Source organism: Helicoverpa armigera, chromosome 6 (assembly GCF_030705265.1).
Source record: "Helicoverpa armigera isolate CAAS_96S chromosome 6, ASM3070526v1, whole genome shotgun sequence".
Lineage (NCBI taxonomy): Eukaryota > Metazoa > Arthropoda > Insecta > Lepidoptera > Noctuidae > Helicoverpa > Helicoverpa armigera.
The window spans coordinates 11,229,951-11,255,750 of record NC_087125.1 but is presented as its reverse complement, the minus strand read 5'-3'; the positions used below and the strand labels follow the sequence as shown (position 1 = coordinate 11,255,750).

The window sequence follows — 25,800 nt, the reverse complement described above, 5'->3', positions numbered from 1 at the left end:
TCGGTGCAAAATGCTCTGATGAAGTAATATTTAATGCAGTAACTGTCGAATTATTACTATACTAGACTGTTCGTAAGTTACCTGTAGCAATAACAGATTTTGGCTCGAAAGCTTAATGCTAGAGCTTTTACAATACAAAATGATGACAAATACATAAACATACCTATAAGTCCATCTACGTCGCCTAGGCACAAAATGAACCACAGCAATCCTACGTGCAAACATCGCGCGCGGGACGCCCTCAACATTTTTCCGAAATCACATCCTTCAAAAACATTTTCCACACAAGAAAAACTATGAACTAATAACCTATTACACTATTATCCCATTATAGGTGATTAGCGGTCACTGACACATTGTTTTTTTAATTGGATTTAGGGTTGAATGTGCTGCGTACGTAAATACGCGGGAGAGATTGTCGCGCGCAGCACGGGCTCCCCGTTCGAAAGCTCTCGCGGTACTGAATAGAGCGATGCGATTTCATAACAGTTGCAGAATAACCCGCAGACGGCTACGCTCGTAGGTCGCGACTCGTAGCCGGGAAAGCCCGCGATACAAATTGATCCGTTTTCATACCCTCCGTTAGTTTTGTTTTAATTGATATGTTCATTTGAAGCTCTCGTCTGATTAAGTAGCCAGATTATAAAAGGGCAGTTTATCGGGTAATAAATTACGCCCTACTTTGTGTCCATTAGCATATTTTAGTATTAAATTATGCGTAGCTAAAGTTGGTCAGTTTTTTTGGTGACAGAAAGGTTCGAAAACGCTGGACTTTATAGCCTAAAATGCTAAAATAAAATAACTATTTGAAGATGGTGACTATTTGGTGGTGATATCTATTACCGCTATGATAAGGTTTCGCATAGTTCTTACAGAAGATCAGAGGTTCTTTTATCTTTTCAAAAGAGGATACAACTAAGCTTGGCCGCAAATGGCCGGTTACACCTAGGTGTAGCCGCACTTCAGGCTTTTCCCGTAATAGATACAATAGCACCTATTTTGTCGTTAAATGTTTAAAAAATTTAACAACTATTATAAATAAACACCCGTTGAAATTAATGATACTACGTCCTGAGTCGTGCGGGAATTTTAATTTAATATTCAAGCCTTATCGTGTAATTACCAAATTCAGTAGCGAATGAAATTAATATTTTGTATGTTTGGGTATGCGAGGTCATTGACCTAAATAAAAAATGCGTGACTTTAAAATCGTTTTGTTTTAAAGTTTGTTAGCCCCTTGATGCAAAAAGGGTGGTGTTAAGTTTGATCGCTTAAGGTAATAACACATGAACGGCACGGTAGATACTGCGAAGCTGCAAGCTCGCTGTCACCCGTCTTTCGCTCTTATACTTATTAACGTTAAAGATTGTTTTATATGAGATACGATACGAAATTAGCTTTGTGTAATACCTACACACACAGACAATACCTAATTGATTTCAATTAGCCAATGAAATGCAATTAATACCTAGTGCCTAAACTATGTCACCTAATAAGATGTAGACATTGTACACATACTAAGTATGCAAATCTAGCACTCAGGCATTTTAGCTTGTTAGTGGAATTGTTTTTAGAAATCGGCTCAAATTAATAAGGTATTAGGTATAGGTACATAATTTGTTTATATGTTTGTTCGAACACGCAAAGCTCGCGAACTAATTATTAGGTAGGTACCTTTTAAAAATCATTTCAGGCTTCGGAGCCCATACTTAAGTGCACGAACGAAGCAGCTCCCATAGAATGGAAGTGGGATTCAAGAAACTGCGAGTAGGTAAAGCTAGTGTTTCAAACACAGTCATCAGCCTAGCCTTTTCCCAACTATTCAAAAAAGGTGCTCACCAATACGCGCCTATCGCGGTGAATACCCATGGGCAAATCCACCCAGCTTGAGGGTCTTGTCCAGCAGTGGACATTTTACGCTGTGACGACGACAATCTTTCCATAAACATACCAATAAATTATTATGAATGTTGATAAGTAGCCCACACCACGGTGGTCCGTCAACATTTTGATAACCATCCAACATTTTTATTGCTTTGCATGCAATTAACCTAATTACTTAGCTATACATAGCCGTAGACTATGGGTCAGACATATGGGTAAAAGGGCCAATAGGTACTATATACCATAGAACTGACAGCTGGTTATGGCACCCATCGGTCACCTGTTCTAGCTTATTGAATTTACATAAAATTATCGACATCCTCATTTTGTAAGGTGCCTAGTGAAGGACAAGGCAGGTGTGTCGTAGAAAATGGAGTGGTGGGCCATCAGGCCCTTCACTTTCTCATTTTCATGTAAGGTCAACAGCAGCTATTAATTAACTCAATCAAATATGGACCTGCCTGGATATCAAATCAACGAGAGTAACAAAAATGACTAAACACAATTTTTGCATTTGAGATTTTTGTGTTAGTATTTATGATGAACTTTTATTACTGACTCTACCTAATCATATGTGGAATTAATAAGCTCCAGTCTGGATGTTCATTTTTGTGACTCTGATTAGTTTATTTTACTCCGTGTATAGGATATTATATAAGGTTCTATAAAAATCCGTTCATTCTTCATCGGAGTCGAAAGTTTCGTACTTTCATCATGACGTAATTAGATCATGCATATCAGCACACCACTTGAAAATTCGTCATCACGCGATTGGCAGTCGCTACGGAATTTTCTCATAGTATCTGCGTAGGGACCAACATCGATATCCACAAGCTAACTTATGTCCACAACAAAATATGAACCTCCGGTGTGAAAGATAATCATCAAATGAAATTATTCATTAGTTATATCGTAGTAACTATTATATAATCTGTGGTATGGAGATCTAATCTTACTAAGTAACGGCAACTAAACGTGTTTATAACTATGTCATTTTATTTCCCTAAACCTAAAAACATACGAATTGACAATCTTCACTGGTTTGTGTTAGTCTCGGTCAAAAAACTAAACATGCCTTTTTCCTGCAGTGTTCTTATATTCGCAGACTTTTTTTATATTTCTGCAAAGCTGGAATCACCAAAACATCCTCGCTAGCTGGCTTGCTTGGACAGCCATAATGTCGCCTATTTTAACCAAGCAAAAAGGAAAGGGCCCTACATTCAAGTCACGTTTCTTATGTCCTGTAATATAAATTCATTCTCTTGGGCCATATACAAGCTCGAGTACCTACTGTATATATAAATTACTTATGTATGGTGTAGTAAACAGATCGTATATTATTCTAGGGTTGTAAAATGTAAGGCCAAGAAAGATGTTTTTGGTACAAAAATGCGTAGGTAGATAAAGTTGTTCCTAATGTTTACTGCCAAAACATTGCAGATTTTATATATTTTCGACAAAAAACAGTTACCAATTTCTGACATTTGATAGTTAACTACAAAACAGTGAAATTATGTATTTTTACTTACTTTTTTGCTATAGACAGACTTATTTTTGATTGTCGGAAAATAAGTACTGAACCGATTTGGAACATTCTTTCACTGTAGGGAAGCTGCTCTATCCTCGTGAGACCTTTGCTATATTTTATTCGGAAAAGATACTTACTTTTAAAAACTTCTTATCTCAACTATCTGTATCAGCTATGTATAGGTACTCCAGTAATAAAGCTCCCTTGCAACAAGTTTACGAGTCTGTCGTCTACAAGACATAGATGTTTTTACCGATTAATGGTCTTAAAAACTCATCGGAAATTAGATAGAAGGTTCGACGAACAACCAGGTTTCGTTTTATTTTCTTGAACAGCTAAATTAAAGTCTCAATCATCACGAATGTTAGGGTAAGTAATAAAAAAGTAATTTCACTTAATATACATTTATTTTGTGGCGTTATTCATAATTACTAAATTAAGGCTAGTTACATTACACATACATTCAAAATTAACGATACATCTTTACAAAAAGTTACAGTCGGCTATCATGTGGAACTGGCAACACTACGAGACCAAAAGATTCGAATTAAGAAGAAAGAGATCATATTACTACACAAAAAGTCCTTTAAAATTATATAAATATTTCGGAGATGTGGTATTGTAAGTATATGTATAAAATATATCTTCATATGAAATTACGATAAATATGAGCTTTTTAATCCACAAACAACATTTGTATGTATAATAGTTGCCAGATTAAAAAAACAAACAGAACTTTTTTGTGACAGTACGATTTTATATATTGGCCCTATATTTCAGTAGTGATAAATTTTCTAAAGTACAACATTAAGGCAATATGCATATGTATATTTATATCAACTTTTCTATCTAAAATATGGTCGATTAGTAACATTACACTCGGTATGGGCATCACATAGTAACTCTTACAAAATATAATTTATATTGTTATTCCAAAAATGCATAAACTCAATAACTAACCTAGGTAGACATGAAATTAATTTAGTCTTAAATCTTTTGTTATTGTTTGTTTAGACCTCGTGTTCTAATACTAACAGTATTTTGAATTATTTGGGGAAAACTAGATAGAAAAGAATATGCAGAAATCCAGTTATATGGAACATTTTACTGGTCACCGTCATATGGCCAGTTTCACCGGTTAATGACAAAGTCTCTGATAGCCTATCAGGACAATAACTTTGGGTTTCACATGTCTTGGATAGCAATATCTGGCAGAAGTAGTAATCAGCGTTTATCTGGCAGATAGCATTAACTATCAGATAATTAACTGACACTTTATCTGTAACCAGTGAAACCGTGCTTTAGTATCGCCAATTAATTCAAAATACCATGATGATTTACTTAAACGATAATGGTGGCTCCTTTTGCATACATATTTGTTCAAATACTTTGATTTCTATACCAGTATAAAATAAACTCTATTCTTATAAGAGTAGAGTATATTTTGCATTGATTTTATATAGAGAATATTTGTACAAATGATAGTGCCAGGATAAGAATAAAGAGCAATCAATGCTCAGGTACAATACTTTAAGTATTTTATAGAAGTTTTGGGCAAACTTTAACGATATAAATTAAGTAGGAGTTTTAATTAAACTTGAAGTATGTATGACACCTTAAATAGAGTTACAAATCTCAGTGCCAAAAAGATTGGTCCTTTATTGAAATGACTTTTGAAAATCAGCAATTTATAATCGTTTTTTTTTATTTTTATTATCACTTATAACATTGGATTGCAGTCATTTCTTTATAGACAACAAATTAAATAATCAGCTTTAATATATTCCCATAGTATAGTCATTGTTTGCCCAACTATAAATCTAAGGTGGTTCTACAAGAAAAAATAAAAGATAGTTTATCGAACTAATGACCTACAAGCTATGCAGATAATATAAATTATAAATACACAACTGTCACCTACGTAGAAATGATACTTAGAAATCACATAACAAGCCATCGCAACATATTTTTTCCAACACTGCACTAACACTTACAAAAACTACTTATTCATAAGAAAGGAAAAATTCAAGTTTAAAAATGTTAATGAATTGTGCTAATTTAGATGTTTTTAACAAGTGTCAGTCTACATAAATATGTCTCCTGTTTTATTGGCAAATTAATGAATATTAAATTATTTATTTTACAAAAGTTCTCAGTAGATTATGGCGTTATGATAAACTGCGATTATATTTCTTTTAGTTTTTGTTTCTCGCCTTATAATTTACGAAACATCTCTACTACTAAATAAACCGATTGTCAGTGATATTATTTTTGCTGATAAGTCTTTAAAAACTTCGCAAATTCACAATCATCCGCCATCTTTTGTGTCTTTTTCTTAATTTTCGTCACCTCTAAATTACAGTCCTGTTAGTCCTATTCTTCAATACTATTAATATGCATTTATGAATATGAAATGTGTAATTATAATAAATGTTTTTTTTTTAAGATATTGTTATCGCGTACACCTTTGCTTGCAGCAAGTCAACTCTGTTAACTGTTTGTCATTTATTTTTGTTTAACACTGTTTTTTTTTTTTTATAAATCTTATTAAGTTGTGTATGATTAGCTAATGAATATAAATATACGGTTTTTTTCAAATGATATGATCACAAACATAAGAGCTTAATAATAGACAGATATGGGTAATGAATATGCATAAAGTAGGCTCATTTTACAGGTAAATTAGTGTTACTAATGCTGGATAACTCAACCCAGGGTGACCATTGGGATTACTGGTTGAAGTTTTGATAGTGTTATTTCCCATTTGTCTATATGAAAAAATGGCTGTCTGAATTCGCCATTTATTCCTACTTTGATTTATTTTACCAACCAAACAACAAAAAAAAATAGGACAAAATATCACGTCAAGGATTTTCCCGCGCATTTTTTTTTTTAAACCATAGTCAGTGTGCCTGACCTGTCAAATTCACTTGTATAACCTTCTTACATCTAACAGGATATAACGTACCTATTACATTTGTGGGAGGAATTCTATGGGTGTTGAGAACTTGAAGTCCTCGGGGAACAACTTGGCTGCGAATGGGTACATCAGCTTGTAAGCTTGACGGATTGTGACGTCAGCGACGCCGGCAATGTCACCTATTTCTTTCTGGCTGCGTTTGTCTTCTGATGCCTGGAAAGGGGTATTTTAATGGTTATGTTAAGGTTTTTTTTCTGATGTAAGTGGACTGCTTTAATAGCATAGTAAGTTCCCTTAGTAACAGAAAAGATCTTTGGAACTATATGACAGATAAGGCTTAATCTTTATTGATACATAATCTGTAAACATGGAATAAAATAATATCATACAACTCCTTCAGAGTTACTGTACAGCGTAAGATACAGCAGCCAATACAGATAAGGAGAACCAGACATCTTTTTTTAGGGTTCCGTAGCCAAAATGGCAAAAACGGAACCCTTATAGTTTCGTCATGTCCGTCTGTCCGTCTGTCCGTCTGTCCGTCTGTCACAGCCGATTTACTCGGAAACTATAAGTACTACAGTGATGAAATTTGATGGGAATATGTGTTGTATGAACCGCTACAAAAATATGACACTAAATAGTAAAAAAAAGAATTGGGGGTGGGGCCCCCCATACATGTAACTGAGGGATGAAATTTTTTTTTTCGATGTACATACCCGTGTGGGGTATCAATGGAAAGGTCTTTTAAAATGATATAAAGTTTTCTAAAAAACATTTTTCTTAAAGTGAACGGTTTTTGAGATATCAGCTCTCAAAGTCGTAAAAAGTATGTCCCCCCCCCTCTATTTTTATAACTACGGGGTATAAAATTCTAAAAAAAATAGAGGTGATGCATGCTAATTAACTCTTTCAACGATTTTTGGTTTGATCAAAGTATCTCTTATAGTTTTTGAGATAGGTTGATTTAACTGTAATTTACGGAACCCTTCGTGCACGAGTCCGACTCGCACTTGGCCGGTTTTTTTTTTAGACAAGAAAAATAACATCACAAAACTCAAGTAGTCATAGTATTCTTGAACTGATAAGTTCTAACACCTTATCAAAACAAACAATTCTTAAATCAAAGTCCGGTCTAATATAACAGAGCAATCTACTATTTACCTTGATTTTATCTCTAACCTTGTCCTTCTAAATGTTACATCAAAATTATATGTAGCTTCATGGTCAAGAATTTGTTCACCTCAAGTAATATGTAAATTCTAATATTAGTTTTATGCATTTTATTTGTTTGCGCTCAGCGTTTAAAATTACCACTCATGTGTGAAGGGCAGATTTGATTATAGCAAAAAATATGAATAAAATATAATGTATGGACAAGAGTTTAATTCAAGGTGCAGTTATTTATTTTTAGCCAAATATTCTTGCAACTCTGTCATTTAAGTAAACTTTTCATGACAGAAGCACAGTAGAAAATCTGAATTTTGGGCAATCATTTTAAATGAAACACACCAAAATAAAAACTATAAGTACTACAAACCTGTGAAGCCATGTAAATAGCAGCAGCTGCCACTGAAATGGGACTGCGTCCAGACACAATATCCAGCTCTCCGGCTTTCCTCGCAATATGTGTAGCTGCCCTCTGTACGGAATTCGGCAGTCCCAGATTTGAACAGAACCGAGACATGAAGTCTGCTGTGGTAATCAGCTCCACAGATGTTTCCAGAGCCTTCAGAATGAGTTTGAAGCACCTGCCGATTTCCTTCTTACTGATTTTGCTGACAGCACAGATTTCTTTGAAGGTACGTGGAACCCCTTCTTGACGGCAGGCTATGTAGAGGCAAGCTGAGGCTATCGCGTCATTCGCTCGGCCCTTCAAGTTTTTGCCATCGTGCACCTGGAAAAGAAATTATTAAATGTACTTTTATTTCAAATCTTGGTTATAGTGAACAGAAATGTTATTGAGCCTTGATTAAGGATTCTATGATCCACAACCCAGAGAGTCGCTTTATTAGAATTTACAAACTCCTTGATACTAAAGCTGAGAACAAGGCAGAGGAAATAACAGAAAAGTTATATTATCAGAATCAACATCATAATAAAATTTCAACATATTCCTTTGATTTATCTGCAAATGAACCATGAACGTAGCATGTTAAATAAAATAACTATAAAAAAATATCAGTAATTTTTATAAATACATTGTTTAATATTCATGCATATGCAAATTATTGTTCAAATCAAGCTGTAAGTGAGGTCAACATTATGTATGACAAATTAACATAATAATGGTTTTTTTACTTGAAAATTGTCCTTATCCGTGACAAACTTTGTTTCAAAATTTATGATCACTGAAATCATGTTATATTAAAAGAGAAGTTTGTACTTATTGTAGTTATTATCCACTTATCGTACATTATTGCATGAGTAAATACAAAAAGAGTTATCCAATTCAATCAAAAGATGAAATATAAACATCAATTCAATATGTATTACATCAACTATTTCACTCTCGGGCAGACATGATTCAGTTTGTTTCACAAACATATGAAACCTGACCTTGATAATGCATAAGAATATTTTGTAACTTACTTAAATGTCTGTAACCATACCTGTTTAAAGAGATTGTTGGCTCTGTCTACAATAGTTTTCGGTAAATTAATCCTGTCCGCCATAGTACTGATTTCCCTGAACGCATTAATCAGTGCCCTGTCTGTGCTGCTAATGTTTCTCCTGTTCTGGTACTTTGATACTCCGAAACTGTCAAACGAGGCATCTCCTCGACCTGGTCCGATGATGGTGGATAAGTCTCCGCCGGATAGGAGAGGGTTTTCCGGTCCACCAACACGAGATGGGTCTACGCCGGACTTCTCGTTGCTGAATGTACGCCATTCGGAACCCACGTCTATGACTCTGGAAATTAAATTATAGCCTTGTTAAAGAATATTTTCTGGTACATAAGCAACATTGTATCATACAATGAAATAAACTCATTATTTTGCATATTAATTACTGTTTTGTCCTAATTCCGATGGACATACCGCATCATACCAGTGCAGAATGCATAGATAAGCTGTTTAATGAGTAGTCACAGGGTATGCAAATTATGTCCTTTAGCACTATAAAAGTAATCATACCATACATGATTATAGAGCTATGTGTATTATTGTGTGTGGAACCTTATTACTCATTACCTTAAGTTTTTAGAGGCCAAAATATTGGTTTTAAACTAAAATTGTTTAAGACAAAAGTTAACAATTCAAATGAACGTATGTGTATGTGTGAGTGATACAGCTTAATTACTTCTCAGTTCCTATGCGCAATTCTCAAGTTTCCACATTGCACAATTAGTCAATTATTTATTGACCTCGAAATAATAGAAATCAAATACATCACTCGCATTAGTTCAGCAACTTTGTTATTATTACGACATGGCATCAGTGGTGGAAAGCTCAGTGCGTTTCGTAAATATTGCCAAACAAACATTTAGCTACGTACCTGTCGCCGACTACCAGCCCGCATTCCGAGCATATCATGTCCCCAGCCCTGTAATCCTCGATGAGCGGTGCATCTGGGTGCGCATAGCACACCACCTTATTCGCCTCAATCCTAAAACCGCAAAAGAAAGTAGGCTCATCATTCATCAACAAGTAGAAATCAAATCTTTGGGAAACAACTTCGCCGTGGCCTCTTGTTACATGCAATTAGCACCATCGTTAACTTACGTAATATCATAGTAAATATTAAATATATTCGGCTGTACAATACATAAATAACGTCGATAATAACGAATCAGGAATAAAATAAATTAGGAAAACAGACCTCGACGTGCTCGCCATGATTGATTGTCAAGTAGATACCATAAACAACTACAGAACTTTTTTACGAGTTGGTAATCTTTGGCGCAATGGTACCATAGACAAAAAATCAAGCAAGATATTCTCGATATGTTGAAAGTTGCCTGTTCAATGAGGGTTTTCTAAAATGGCAATCCACGAGGTGGCAGCACCGAGTCGTCAGGTCTAATAACTGTCAAAGTGCTTATCTTTACTATGAATAGTGAACGATTTTAGTGTTTTTTTTTATATTATAATTAAAGCACTGCATTATTGTTTTACTATTGCGGTTGAGTAAATAAAAAAAACTAAATCATATTGTGTTAACAAATTTTTCAACAAGCTTTTCCTTAGTACCAGTGACTTTTGCACCCTCTCTCTTAGCTCAATTTTTAGTTCGGAAACCTTATTCTGACCGTAGTCCATAATAAAATCAATAACACTTCCAATATAACAGAATTTCAATAAACAATAAGTTCGGCACCTACAATTCCATACTATTTGACAGCTGTTTGGACCAGACGCATACGTGGCGCCACCCGGTGGCAGAAAAAAATTCAAAAACCCTCATACTTGAAATGTTCTTATGTTTAACTTTGAAGTTAATTATGCAGGTTAGTAGCACTATGAAACAAAAACTACATGCGCCATTATTTAAAAAATAGAATACTTCTCATCTGCTTCATAAAAATATAATGCAGAACCAAGTCTGTTTCATTCTGCAAATACTGCTGACACGAGCAGTAGATTGCGAATACAATTTAATTTAAATAAATATTATGCAAATATGCATCAGAGTCAGTAGGTACTTTGTCATAGTGACAGGAAAATACAAACAATATGTCATGTCTGCTACCGAAAGTCAAGGTTTCTCAATCGTCAATTCGCCGTCATTCATGGTCACCAAATGACTTACCTAATTTAGCAGTAACTCTGGGATGAATAATAAATAGGTAGCCTTTGGAAGTAGGTAAGACTGAATGAATATAATGTGTCTTTTTATCAGCCCCGGATCTTCAATTTTTTTTAGGCGGGGCAAAAACTGAAAAATGCCGCCCCGCCTACCTACTTATATTAATTTCCACCAACGAAAGTCACTTTTTTGGTAGGTAAAGGACTTAAAAAATTTGTCAAAATCATCAGTGCCGGTTTTAACTCTACCGGCGACCTGGACGAGATTTCTACGGCGCCCTACAACTGCAATTCAAACCCATACGAAAAACAGACACACATGTAGTTACCGGTTGCGCGAGCGAAGCGAGCGCGAATTTTTTTTTATAGTTAACAAGTCAAAGCAAAATGTAGCCCAATCGTACATAAGTTATTGCTGGTTGGTGAGTGCAAAAACACGGAAACATGGCCTCTGATTGCGCGAGCGAAGCGAGTGCGAAATTTTTTGTTATATTTTAGAATTCAAAACAAAAATTACTTAAAATGTAGCCCAAACGTACATTACTCTTTGTTGGTGTTGGCGCCTATGTATTAAAATTTTCGGACTTAAAGTAGTAGCGTAAATAAGAAAGTTCATATGGAAACTGGAAGTTACTTTCTTATTAATAAAAGAACTTAAAAACGACCCTACCTTTTTGATAGGGTAGACTAAAAAATTGTTAAAAATAACACCGCTGTAAAGTGAAGCAAGCCCGAAAATTGTTGAGATTTGGATCACTAAAAGTCCTAAACATCCTACTAATATTATAAACGCGAAAGTTTGTATGTATGGATGTATGGATGTTTGTTACTCTTTCACGCAAAAACTACTGAATGGATTTTAATGAAACTTTACAATAATATAGCTTATACATCAGAATAACACATAGGCTACAATTTGTAAACATATTGTTCGAAATACTAAACCTGCGCAGACGAAGTCGCGGGCACCAGCTAGTATAAAATAAAAGGCGACTGTGATTTGAAGAAGCCGCGAGCGAAGGGAGCGCGAAGTTTTGTGAGTATTGGGTCATTAAAAGTAGCTATATGTGACAAAAAATTTAAGTGTAAAGTAAAGAAACCGCGAGCGAAGCGAGCGCGAAAATTTTTGAGTTTTGGGACATAAAAGTAGTGTTTGTGTCGAGAATTTCTCAAATTTAACGCGGAATTAAACACAAATTCGCTTCGGCGCCCCTGAGCCCGCGGCGCGGGTGCCCGGGTTATTCGCACACCCTGCACCATAGGTTAAGACGGCTCTGTAGGTAACTATTATGGTAATCTGTGATCATCATCCTCCGAGCCTTTTTCCCAAACTATGTTGGGGTCGGCTTCCAGTCTAACCGGATTCAGCTGAGTACCAGTGCTTTACAAGAAGCGACTGCCTATCTGACCTCCTCAACCCAGTTATCTGGGCAACCCGATACCCCTTGGTTAGACTGGTGTCAGACTAACTGGCTTCTGACTACCCGTAACGACTGCCAAGGATGTTCAATGACAGCCGGGACCTACAGTTTAACGTGCCATCCGAAACACAGTCATTGGTGTCTAAGATACACTTAGAAAGTACATACAAAGAAAAGTTGCATTGGTACTTGCCTGACCTGGAATCGAACCCGCGCCCTCATACTCGAGAGGTTGGTTCTTTGCCCACTAGGCCACCACGACTTATGGTAATCTGTGATGTAGGATTTAAAATCAGGCAGCCGCCTGATTTTGCCGCCCCCTGAATTTGCCGCCCGGGGCATGGGCCCCGGCTTGCCCCCCCCTAGATCCGGGGCTGCTTTTTATTACAGGGAGTTAGTTTTATGAACATTGGTGTATCGATTTCAAGGTTGCAAACTGTTGGCTACGGGTAATTCCCCTATGTTTATCGACCTTCTCCTCTAGGGGGCGCCTTAGTCACATCAGTAGCAGATCTAGCGTAGTAGTATATTCACCTTATGTAGTTCCTATCCTAATGTAATCCCTTTGCATATCCCTTACATACTTCCTTATTGAATTCTCCTATTTATTTGCTATCCCTTATATACTCCTTCATATATACTCCCCGTATACTCCCTCATGTACCTACCTGAATTTAATAAATGTGAAGATATATATATGTTTTTTTAACCATATTGGATGGATTGATGTGCTCACAACCTATTTTAAGAACTGGATCCACACCCCTGTGTCTCATGCGTGCACCTTGCAAAATAAAATACTATTCTATTATATTCTTGTTTCTACTACATAAATTAAATTCGTTTCTAGCCTACACAAGAATACCTATTAATTTAAGTAACATCTAAGTAACGTAATATACTAGTTTATCTGACATAACACTTACAGTTACACGATATACCAACGATATCGTAACTATTAGCTTTAGCCACAATATGATTGTAGTAATTAACTAAATACTTAGCAAACTTGAATTTCTTTACAAATATATGATGACGTGTTGAGAAGGCAGACAGATAGAAGTGATGTCAAAAGATAGCGTAACAATTGAACATCGCAATGTCATAATCCGAATGAAAAAAACTGCACCGCGATTTCGGACACGTTTTCTAAGGCAGTGGGTCAATGAGCAATATCGCATTTTGAGCGCTATTGGCAACCTTAGCCGTTGATTTAATGTATTGAATGTTACTTATTTATAATAAGGTCAACCTTTTTGCAATATGAGGTCATCGGTATGAGTTGCCGCGCTAATTTATTGTACAAAAAAAAACATTCGTGTTTATGATTTTAGGTACTTGTGGACTGTGGTTGGTATCTTTATTTATTACTTAATATTGCAGAGCAATGGACATTTGGAAAATTTGCATGTATTTCTTTTCGGCTATCTAGCTATGGAAATTGACCTTAAAAACGAACAAAGGGCCAGTTCAGATCCTAGCCAACGCGTCTGCATTATTGTGAGCATGTACCTACCAAATATGAACTAAAACAAGAAATTAGGCCATCAATTAAATTACACTTTGTATTTTCACAATACCTATTACGATTTCAATTAGTCTAACTCTAGGTATAGCTACGCGTTACCTAATTAATTAAGAGTTACTCGTAAGTATATTAAATTCAAGCCAAATAATCAAACTTGATGAAATATCTAAGATACTTAATTAATTTTAGCACATACGTATAAATAATATGCATGAATGGAGACTTTCTTGACCTCAGCCGGGTCTTTACCAGTTAAGATCATATTTAATTGATAAATAAGGTTTATTTCCATTCAGAGATTTATGTTTACCAACTGATTTCCATGTTTTAACCCTCTGCAGCTGAGGTGGTAGTCCCACAGACACCGCAAAATACAAAATCAAGTTTTTTACCGTCATTTTTCAAATTCGTGCGCCAGCTCTTCGAGTACCTTCCTATAAAGGGCTTGCGCGTCGGTCAGTGTGCGGGGGGCGGTCACAGTGAGCTTACTTTAGCGTGGAGGAAAGAAAGTGTCCACGGGACTACCACGTCAGCGTCAAGGTAAGTTTCCACGAGACTACCACCTCAGTCAAATGGTTATATCTTCATAGTGTCTCCTAAACTACCACGTCAGTAACCTAGTTTAAATGATTCATTTTTACTGTTTTTTTCCAATTTTCCTGAAATATTACGTTAATATTTTAATTACTTATCAATTAACTTGAATGCCAAGCTAACTGGTGTTAAGTACTGAACAAGTTTTTAGATGGACATCTCAAGCAACAACCCTAAACCAGGGACTTGTGCTCGTAAAAGAACATCGGCTGAAACTCTCCAGAGACATGAAGGGGAAATATTGAACTACCTAACTGTAACAGGAAAGTGACGATGCCTTTAGTGTTAGGTATTGATGATAAAGATGGAGATCCATTACTTTCGATCCTGAAACCGAACACGATGAAGATGACGCCATTTCACGTGGAGAAGAGTTTTAGGCATGGATGGAGGTCCCCCCATCCCGGTAGTTCGATTTGTTCCACTGAGTGACAAAACATTTTGTTATATTTTTCCAACTTAAATAAAAAGACAAACTAAGTATCGTTGCTGTGATTGTTCGAAGCCAATTTGCCTTCAGTTCTCTAAGCCACTGTGTGATAATTGCCAAAAAAAGGTGTGACTTTGAATCAGTCTAGTTTATAATTTGACCAACGAATGTATCTCATTTTTCCAACACTGATTCATATTATTGTGAACTTTTAAAATATGTAATTTAAAATTTGAAAAAGTTGATTTTGTTATTTTTTTTAGTTCATAAATGATTAAGTAAAAATTTTCAGACTGATTTGACATAAGTAAATAAAAGTTGTTTAATTTTGAAAGTACATTTTCTTTTTTTTATTCCAAGTTAATTTAACATTTAAAATAGGCTATAAATCTAATAAATATCAATAAGTTAGCTGTATAATTTAATTTTACAAAAATATTTGCAATTGAAGTGGTGTCTCGTGTACTACCACCTCAGTTGAATTGTAAAAATTTGACCACGTCAGTTGCAGAGGGTTAATGTTATTGCAACTGTTGTTTCATGTTTAATGCTGGGTGGTGTCTCAATTGTTTTTGAAACCGCATTTCAATTGCATCGGGATTTGATAACTCGTTGCTCGTCATTTTTGCATTGTAGAACCTCTTTAAAGTCGAAACTCTCATGCTTCATTCTATCGTACAGTTATGACACTAGTTAAAGTGAGTGTCGATACTAATAGTTATCGATAAAATCCTCTCATTCTCGTCCTTAAACGTCTCATCATCCAATAAGTTTCATCACAGTTTCGTACGTTTCTTGCACTAACGCTAGCAGTTGCATTGCAAAAATGTTAACTTGCATCAACTATTGCATTTGTAGTAAGGTCATTTAAGTCGGCATGCCGAACCTAAGCACAGTAACACCCAAGGAAAACTGGCTCTGGCTTCAATTAGAGAGGAATTTTGTATGTTTGGGTGGCTGGGCGGTTATTGAAGGGTCTGCCTAGTTCGCTCAGTTTTTAAATCGATTTGTAGTTTTTTAAATGGCTCATTAAGATCCGTGTCACATCACTAAAGTCGTTTTTTGGTGCTATTGCTATATTGTTTATAAGCAATGTATCCCGATATCATCAGGAAATTTCCATTAGTATCGAAATAAGGTAACTACCACAGTCTTTGATCCTTCCCCCAGAGACAAAATCTTAAAGGTCAAATGAGGGTTTTCTAAAATGGCGTCCACCAGGTGGCGCACTGAGTCGTCAGGTCCAGGTAACTGTCAAAGTGCTTATCTTTACTATGAATAGTGAACGATTTTAGTGGTTTTTTTATTTTATAATTAAAGCACTGCATTATTGTTTTACTATTGCGGTTGAGTAAATAAAAAAAACTAAATCATATTGTGTTAACAAATTTTTCAACAAGCTTTTCCTTAGTACCAGTGACTTTTGCACCCTCTCTCTTAGCTCAATTTTTAGTTCGGAAACCTTATTCTGACCGTAGTCCATAATAAAATCAATAACACTTCCAATATAACAGAATTTCAATAAACAATAAGTTCGGCACCTACAATTCCATACTATTTGACAGCTGTTTGGACCAGACGCATACGTGGCGCCACCCGGTGGCAGAAAAAATTTCAAAAACCCTCATTAGAAACACAACATGCATCAAAAAATTGGCCGCAGGGAGAGGATAGGTAGCGAAATCATAATAAGCAAAAGTAAAGGAAACCTTCAAATAAAGATGTCATGAAAAGATAACTTCCAACGAAGGTTAGACCTACTCTTGGCCTTTGTTAGCATTTTCTAGTTTTTTTTTTCATTTATTTCGACACTACGTGCATATAAAGCCATACATGCAAATTATGCGCTCAGTGTGTTGTAAAGGTTTATCAACAATTTTTATGAGTTTCATAATTTTTCGCACATTAATTCGCCAGACCTCGGTCTTTCATTAAGAGGCGACATTTTAATGTTGACATCAAATGTGGATCTCAGATCGACAATTAACTTTATTGTCTCGTATTAATTGAGATGAAATATGATTGCCTCACGTTATATTACAAAAAAAGCGTTTTACATAAATGATTTAGTCATTCTTTTGTGTCGATGAGATTCCAATTCATGATAAACTAACGAAAATAAACAAATAGATCCATAGACTATTAAATATACATTAAGTTCTGTTTCCTAACAATTATTGCCCCTTTTACACTGATTACCAAACAGTCCTGACTGGACTATTTACTCATTTTATCGGCCATAGTTTCGCCTTGAAACTACGGTTATAGTAAACAATATCGGGATTATCAGCCAGGTAGATATTAATGGAAAAGGGTACAATACAATAGTAATAAACACCATGCAAGCGAAACGGCGACCATTGTTTCTTTAAATCTATGGAAATGGTCATTTAAATTATTGTTACTAGGTACTTCAGATGACTCAGACATTTAGCATTTTTGCTTTCAATATATAGGTATAGTCCTGAAAGTAAATATTCACATTATATGAATCATGCTTCCTGCTTTCACTGCATCACCGCATGATTAAAATTGAATAGGTTGAAGTCTATGTACCTACGCAATGATTTTTATTTAGGTAGGTAAAAAGGGTTAGTGTCATATGCATAAAGTACTTATGTATGTAGCCTTTGCATAATATGTTTTATACCCTTTGCAGTGTTCTCGGCAAGCAAGCAAGCCCACAGGAATAATTATTTTATCACTTGTGACGTGAATACACAGTGTTCTAATGTCCACCTAGGTCATAAGCTACAAGGAACTACGCACGTAAATCTATATGATTAGATAGGAATTCAAAGGTACCACGGGTTATCTAAAGAGTACTTATATCGCTAATAATAATATCTAAAGAACAAAGGTCACATCAATAAGGGTATATGACGTAGGTACGGTGGAACTTTAGAGGTATTTTAAACAGTGTTTTGCAAAATCTAACTTTGTAATGGTAATTACTTGGTATTCTGTGACGTAAATATCTTAATGGAGACGCTGGCTTGTTAAGTTAAGAGAACTTACACGAGCCGCGGAAAATCAAGGCTGTTTGATGTTCTTACTAATTTAATATTTTTTTGTTTCGGCATGTATTTGAAAAGTTGTAAGGTGAATTCTTTCATTATTAAGATATAAATAGACTGTTAAGTAACTGCTGAAATATACAATTTAATTACCTATTTGAAACTTTTTCGCTACCAAAAATACTTTAGATAAAGTATTTCAAATAAGGCCACTAGAATAAAATAAAACGTTTATTTCACTCTAAAATGGCATTCAACATTAAAATAAACACAATAGCTTGTGAAATTAATTATGATAGATATATTACTACATTTAAAAACCAAATGAGTTCAGCATGAAATAGATCTAGGTTATCAAAAATGGCGCGAAGCCAGTTGTTATTTTTGTGTAATATGTATCACGTACTTATTGGAACAGCCTCTCGAATATCAAATGAATCATCTAGCCTTAAAAGGTGACCACAAATCTATGGCTAACAGACGCAAGATGAATTACTAATTGGAGCCATGAATGGGATTGAGTTGAAGAGTCTTTAGAAATAGTTTGTGTTACGTTTATAGCCCATCCTTATATAAAAATGTGTGTTGGAAAATTATGAATGAAATTCGCGCCAACGAGGAAAATATGTAAAAGTTCATTGGCTGTCGGTACCATAGATTACCCGGTAAAATTAAAATACGCGAGCAAACTAACTAGGTCAGTATCTAGATTTTTAATAGTTTTTTTTTTGTTGCGTTGGTAATGAAAATAAAAGTGATATTAATATTAAATTACAGTATCGAATTATTTTTTAAGAAACAGTTGCAAACGATTGAGCCAACCTTGACAGCCGGTAACTTGGCATTGCCATCTGGCGTGGCGAGTTATTATGAATTTCACTGTTATGAAACATTGCGTTACTGAAACTACGTATTGCTAAACAAATGTTGCGTCGATCTCTAGAGACACCGAGATTCAGACGCAATCGGCTTTTTATTTTCGTACTAAAGAGGTGGAAATTGAATTAATCAACCAATTTAGATATTGCAGGCAATAAAAACGTTTTGGTAATGATTTAGATAAAGAGGTTTGATTGCTTGCACTTGTTCATTTACCTACTCTACTTACGATGAAGGTGATGCAGTATGGCTTTTTTAGAAATAGATATTAAAATTAACGAAATCGGAAATACTGATATCTCAGTATCAATATAGAATGGTAATTTTAATTGATGATGTCAAGCGAACCTTGAGATAGTAGTCGGCTGCGATCGATAATATAACAAGTAGGACATTTTGACGGGGACATAAACTGAAGTAGACAGTTCTCACAAGTAAAATTACCAACATATTTTTAAAAATAATGACTTTAAAGTAAGTAACTTCATTAACTACGTAGTGTTCAAGCGTACTTTAGCGTTTAATCTCCAAATTAGTTCGAGGAAATGTGGCGTCAACATATTTTTGCTGCGTATTATTCCGAAATTAAATTATGTGTCATATGTCAGCTGAAAGATAAAAAGTGATTCATGGAGAAAAACAATCTGAGAACTTTATAGCCAAACAATGTGTGAAAAGTCAATGTATTTCGGGTTTTCCTCAATAACAATGCACAACTGGATATCATTCTTGGTTTTCCCGTTTTGCAAAAGTGGGATAGCCTCATTTGAATATACCTTTTTTCTGTATTTGGCATTTGGGAATTCTCTGTTTTTATTTTTAAATGCGGAAATGGGGAATTTAGCGTGTAATTGTTTGAATGTACTTACTGAGGTACGTAATTACTTTGTGGTTTAGGGTCAATGATTTTATGGACAAATGAACTAAGTACTTTAGCCGTAATATCCTGTATCTTTGTTCATAAATTCATCTCGAGCGGTTCAGTACTTTAATCATACCATATGATAATGTAGTTAACAAGAATTATTTGTTTTTATATTCTCAATACGAGAAAGTGTCTTCATTTAATTTCTTATTAATATAAAAACAAACAACACCTTTATCTTAATTAAGAGTATTTATAGAGACTTGTTGTTGGTATTATTTTTAATAAGTGTCCAACCAGCAATAATTCCATTTATAAAAAGAAATGGCGCAATGCACTTCACTCAGTATCCTGAGTACCTATGTATCTATATTTTCGTAAGTTTATTACCTATAAAGTAAAGAGTCTTAAGACTTGTCGAACTAGCAAGCGCAGCGTAGGACGTCCACCAACAAGGTGGGCACACGAACTTATAAAGGTCGCCGAAAGACGCTGGATGCAGGTCACCTCCAATATGTGGAGATCTAAGGGGGAGGCCTTTGTTCAGCAGTGGACGTCCTATGTCTGAGATGATGATGATGATTGGGTGGTATATATCTATGGGCCAATGCAGCCTGAAAATAAAGGTATTTGATTAGAAAAACTGCGAAAGAGTCTCCTCCGTAAAGTTTTTAGTTCTAAGGATGTTTTAAAAACTGCGGTAAACGGCTAGTCTCACGTAAAATATAAACGTGATGGCTGAAACGCGTCATGATAATGTCAAACAGATCCGGGAGACTAGTGATATCATAATTTACAGAGAAATAAATGATACACACAGCGTTCTAGCTGGCTACGTAAATTAATAGGTAGGTAAAGTTGGATGTAAAATAAATCTAAACTGTTTGATTATCTTCTATTATCTACTATCTCTGTAGGAAAATCTAATTGTTATAACTATCCGAATGAATATATACTTATATACTACTCATATTTTCCTTCTTTTCATCATTGTCATCCTCATTCTCCTGCCCTTATCCAGATTTTATTAGGGGTCGGTGCAGCATGTTTTCTCCTTCTATACTCTTCTATCTGCTGTCATCTCACAGAAATATTCTTTCTAACAATATTTTCCTTCTTATCTATTCTTAGATATTTTATTCAGGAACTTAAAGCTATTTAAACTGTTGATACAATTTCCTTGTTGATCTAAAATCTAAATAGATGCTGCGTAAATTGTTAAAGTAAACAAAACAGTTTGCCTACTATAGTTAAACATAGATATGATTACATAGGTATATCCAATATAAATAACTATTATAGATACACGAGCTACTTATTGAGCGTACGTAAGTATGTGTGTTTGTGTATAAGTGTATTGCCTGCATACGTGACTCTTATCGTGTTTTCAAAGTTTTAGTAACCGCATTATGATGGCTTATGAAAAAGGTATTTTTAGATTAAATAATATGTATTGGTAACTAACAAAGCAATTTAAATTTAACAACAAAAAAATTGGTATCTTTTTCTAACAACATAAATCATAATAGCGTTATCAATTTCGTGCGATACTTACCTCTATCAAAGTTTTATCTTTTTACAGATAGAAATCGACTTAAAAAAGGTTTTACATCTTTTGACATCTCAAATCTTTCAACATGGCCATAATATCCACAAAAACTCATTCGGGATGACATATGACTCACAAAAAAGTAAAACATTTTTTTTCTTCATAAGTTTAATGGCTGTCACAACATTTTTTCGAGCATCAACTGCCAGCTCTTTTAAAACGTAATGTCAAGTTTTAATATTACAATTCCGAGGCCTTGGCATTAGGAAATGCCTTCATGCAACCTTTTTGTCGAATTTTAATACCTCGTTGTTTACGAATTGGTTAATTTGGTACGAGTTTCCTAAATGATTGCTTGTACTTCGTAAATATTTTGGTATGTAGCTAAATTGGGTTAAAATTTTAATGACTAATTAATTAATGTTTATCAAAAATTTCTTGAATTCAACACTGTTCGAATAAAAATTTCTTTGGAGTATCGTGGGAATACGTCACCTTATTCCGTTAGTTTCCTGCTCCCGTTATTTATGACGCAGCGAAAGTTAAAAGTTAGTCATGTTTTATGCGCCGGCGTTGTCTCTGACTCACTTCCTCGTTATCGATAAAGAGATAAGGTTTATTTACAATATTATCCAGTCATCCACAGAGGGAGACTTGTTAGCGGGGGTGTGTTATCATCTGTGATGTAAACTTACGTTATAATACTTTTATGGCTTTTAATCTACCTTCAGTTTATATTAAATTTAATTTCCATAACACTTACGGTATTATACAGATTATATTTATGCTGAATCATTGTGATTTTCCATAGAAATATAGAAAAAAGGTTGTGAAATTTTATTTCAATGAAAATATAATATGGTGCAATTTGTGTAAAGTTACGCACACAATTACACTGCACTTACACCATAAATAACAATTGCATTATAGGTACAGTCATTAGGACCATTTTGGACAGTTGGTAAATTAGTAACATAGGTACTTAAGAACTGACTAAAGCAAATGGCTCAGTAGATACCACGGAAATTAAAAAAAGACAACACTCATACTTAATTATTAAAGATAACTAAAATATCAGAAAATCCACTTTAAAGCTAAATTAAAAATGAATCACTTTATAAAATTAAAACATGACTCACACAAAAGAAAATGGCGATACCCGCCAATAGTTATGTCAAACTTAATTAATAAATAAAACGTAGAATTGTGAAAACTACCTCATTGGGAAATAACCCAGAATTGACTTCTTACCCGGACGGTATCCGTCAATTTAAAAACAACAAATTAATATGTAATTGGGTATTTTTTGTCTGCACCGGTTTTACCGAAGAATGGGATTTTCACAATAACATAATTTTTGTGTTTTTGACAACTTATTGTACCCATTCTAAAGGTTAAAACTCTGTGGAAAATTACAAAGACTATGCATCGAGAGCTGTTTTTATTTTATTATTAAAAGATTTACTAATAATAAACTAAAATTGTCTTATGTAAAAGCTTTCTATGCCCTATGATTATGCCTAAATAAAAAAAAAAACTAAGTTTTCTTTAACCACTTCACTGTCCACGAAGCAGACACTATAGTTAAACAATCGGTGTGTATCACATATGACTATGACTCATGGGACAGGGAAGTTATTAACATCCTATGGTTCACAACCTCCTAATGAGAAAACTTATATGTTATGCTTAATTTTTATTTAGGTAATTATGTGTTAAATTAGCTAGAAAATCCAAGTATAAAAACTAGATTTTCTAGAATGTTTATTCTAATCATTCTAGTTTTTTTCTACATTCATAATCATAAGCTAAATACGTACCTAGGCATACCTACTGTGCTCTCTGTTATATGGAAAGCATAGACTATAGCCATGCTGTGCTGACCTCTATGGAACCTAAAGGAGGATGAGGATGACTCATACATCTACAATCTATATAATACTATTTATATAATTTTAAAGTGATGATGTATTGATAAAAATACTGATAGAGAGCTTTGTTTAGGTAAGTCTTGATAACACTCATACGCATAATATGAATCACGAATTGGAGGTCATATAATTTTTAAAAATCAAATACCATGGCTGAATAACCACTCAAAAAAAGTTGTAGCCTCAAAAAATATCCTGGAAGTACTCAGAATGGATTAAAAACCCAAACTTTGACTTTGACTTTGCAAACAATTTTCAAATATATTTAAAAGTAGGCAGTGAAAACCAAGTTGGCATCGACAACAGGAAAATGATTATTTTTCACCACATTTTTTTGCTCTATCATGCCAGACTTTTCAATTTGACATGCTAATATTTGCCGACTGGTGAATGTGAAGTAAACAGATATACTGAGTATCTTTCTATGTGGGATTTTCGTTATTTACATTCAAACAATAGTAACAGGAAAAGTCGAATTAAAACCTAAAAGCAAAGTCTAAAACCAGATATTTATTTAAAGACTAGATTTTAATTGCTATAGGTCATCCAATATCAGGTTTGTTCTCCTTTGTTAATAAAGAACTACTCTAAAAATACATTAACCAGGATCAGAAATAACCAGAAAATCAATGTAGGTAACTACTATTTACCTGTATAAATATCCACTAACCTTAAAACCATACCTAAGCGGATTTCGTCGTTTCGCTAATTGCTAACACGATCGTAATTTTTTTTGCATCGGTCAATATAGGCATTAAAGGTCAAAAACACTATTTAAAGTAATCCATGTTCAAATACCAGTTCTCTTAGTCTAATTTATTACCCAAAAAAAAATCAAGATTAATATGTATAAACAAAAAAATATGTATCTATAGAAACGAAAAAATGAGGTTGAACCTTCTTGCAAAACTATCTCTGTCGGCATTTTGACTTTTCAGGACTACCATTTCAATTATTGAGTCCAATACTAATATAGCAATATAGTAATGCACAGTCCAATTTAATCTTCTATCTCAACCTTTCTTACACTGTAACTTAAATAATTTGATTTCGCCAAAATACACCTAAATCACTCAAAAATATTGCTAAACTCCCAACACTTACCTAGGTATTATTAAAGTTTACGAGCGCGGTTAAAAGCTGTCCGTTATAAGCCAAGGGCAACTAGTAGGCCTACAATATTCTAGGCACACGCGCTTTGCCCTTAATAGTCAACAGATTTAAGCAATAAGCCCTAAACGGCATTTGGATTGAAAACTTTAGCTTCTAATAACATTTTTAGGTCTATAACATCTTTGGCACGCTTCATATGGAACTATTTTACATAACTCGTCTTATTTGAATAATTTGTGAAGCTGGATTCAATCTATAAAGTTGTATTGGTCTAGCTAGACTAAGTTTGTTTCACAAAGGTTACGGTTTGATTAAATAGCTTTATCATGTAAAATCAATAAAAAAAAAAAAAATAAATAAATAAAAATTTATTTAAAAAACATAAATCACATGAATTAGTAATTAAAATGTCTCAGATGTTGAGGTAAAACAAACTGTCTTAATAATAACATTCGGATAAACTAAGTTAATCTAGGCTAGTTAATCTAATATGTATCGCGATGCTCTTTGAAGCGGTATGTGTAATGAAAAAATGCAGTTTTTATTATTATTCTTTATTGCACACATAAAAACATTTTGACAAACTGAAAACAGAGTTTCAGTTTAGGTACTGAAGAAGTTATGAAGTAATGAGGCAATATGTACTACGCAAAAGTGCATGAAGAGATTATATCGTCGCCACAGCGTATTTCTTGTTCTATGAAAATGAAATCAGAAATTGATATACGTACCTATTCAACCTTTTTGATGCATATTGATCCAGACCACTGGCAATGGTTCATAGTAACAAAACCCAATCGACAGATCGTTTGAATTTCTGAAAAACGAAAAACTGCACTGGCCAATTTAGTTCGCCCAGTTCTCTTTCAAAAACAATATCACAAATTAATGATTGTTTTCCAGAAACAAGTAAACAACATCACTGTTAAATCATTCCGAGTACGTAACAAATTCCTTTGTAAATAAAATAACGTATTATTTCTCCTGTATTACGCAACCGAGTTCTGAGTAGCAGTTTTCATGAGTACCAACTACGTAACAAAGAATATTGAGTAAAGTACCGTTTGTTTGTCCCGGTTGTTTTCCACTGAAGTACAATTTATTATAACGAAAATATGTTACCTGGATGTAACTTTCCAGGTAAGTCTGGGTTTTTCATAATGTGTAATTAATAATTCTATAAATTGTATTAAAAGTATTAATTAATTGTATGTTAGGCACCTGTTATTTTATAATATGCCAGTGAAATCGTTTGCATTTCTTGTAATTGTATCTGCTAGTTTCTCATAATTAATGTTGATAAACAGAGGTGGGTTTTAGTCGGTAAAATCCCGACATTCAATTCAAGGGCTTTCTGGTGATTTACCAAACCCAAAAAGGGAGATTTCTAAGC

At 34.3% G+C, this 25,800-nt stretch overlaps 2 protein-coding genes across 4 annotated transcripts in view; both read right to left on the bottom strand.

Moving 5' to 3' along the window:
- Positions 1-459, bottom strand: part of LOC110382286 (uncharacterized) — a 118,778-nt gene extending 118,319 nt beyond the window's left edge. For both annotated transcript variants that reach the window (XM_049852172.2, XM_049852174.2), the window contains exon 1: positions 164-459. In XM_049852172.2, coding sequence (XP_049708129.2) covers positions 164-248 — 85 coding nt within the window. In that variant the 5' untranslated portion in view covers positions 249-459. The remainder of the gene's footprint in view (positions 1-163) is intronic.
- Positions 460-3,800: 3,341 nt separating this feature from the next.
- Positions 3,801-10,237, bottom strand: LOC110371065 (transcription initiation factor IIB). Of its 2 annotated transcripts, none has more exons than XM_021327152.3 (5): positions 10,155-10,237; positions 9,831-9,941; positions 8,945-9,245; positions 7,873-8,229; positions 3,801-6,545 (listed from the first exon to the last, which is right to left on the bottom strand). In XM_021327152.3, the coding sequence occupies exons 1-5, from the start codon at positions 10,169-10,171 to the stop codon at positions 6,384-6,386; spliced, it is 948 nt and encodes a 315-aa protein (XP_021182827.1). In that variant the 5' UTR covers positions 10,172-10,237; the 3' UTR covers positions 3,801-6,383. The 2 variants fall into 2 exon arrangements, with proteins under 2 accessions (XP_021182827.1, XP_049708138.1); XM_049852181.2 differs by having other exon boundaries at positions 10,058-10,175.
- Between the last annotated feature and the right edge of the window lie 15,563 nt (positions 10,238-25,800).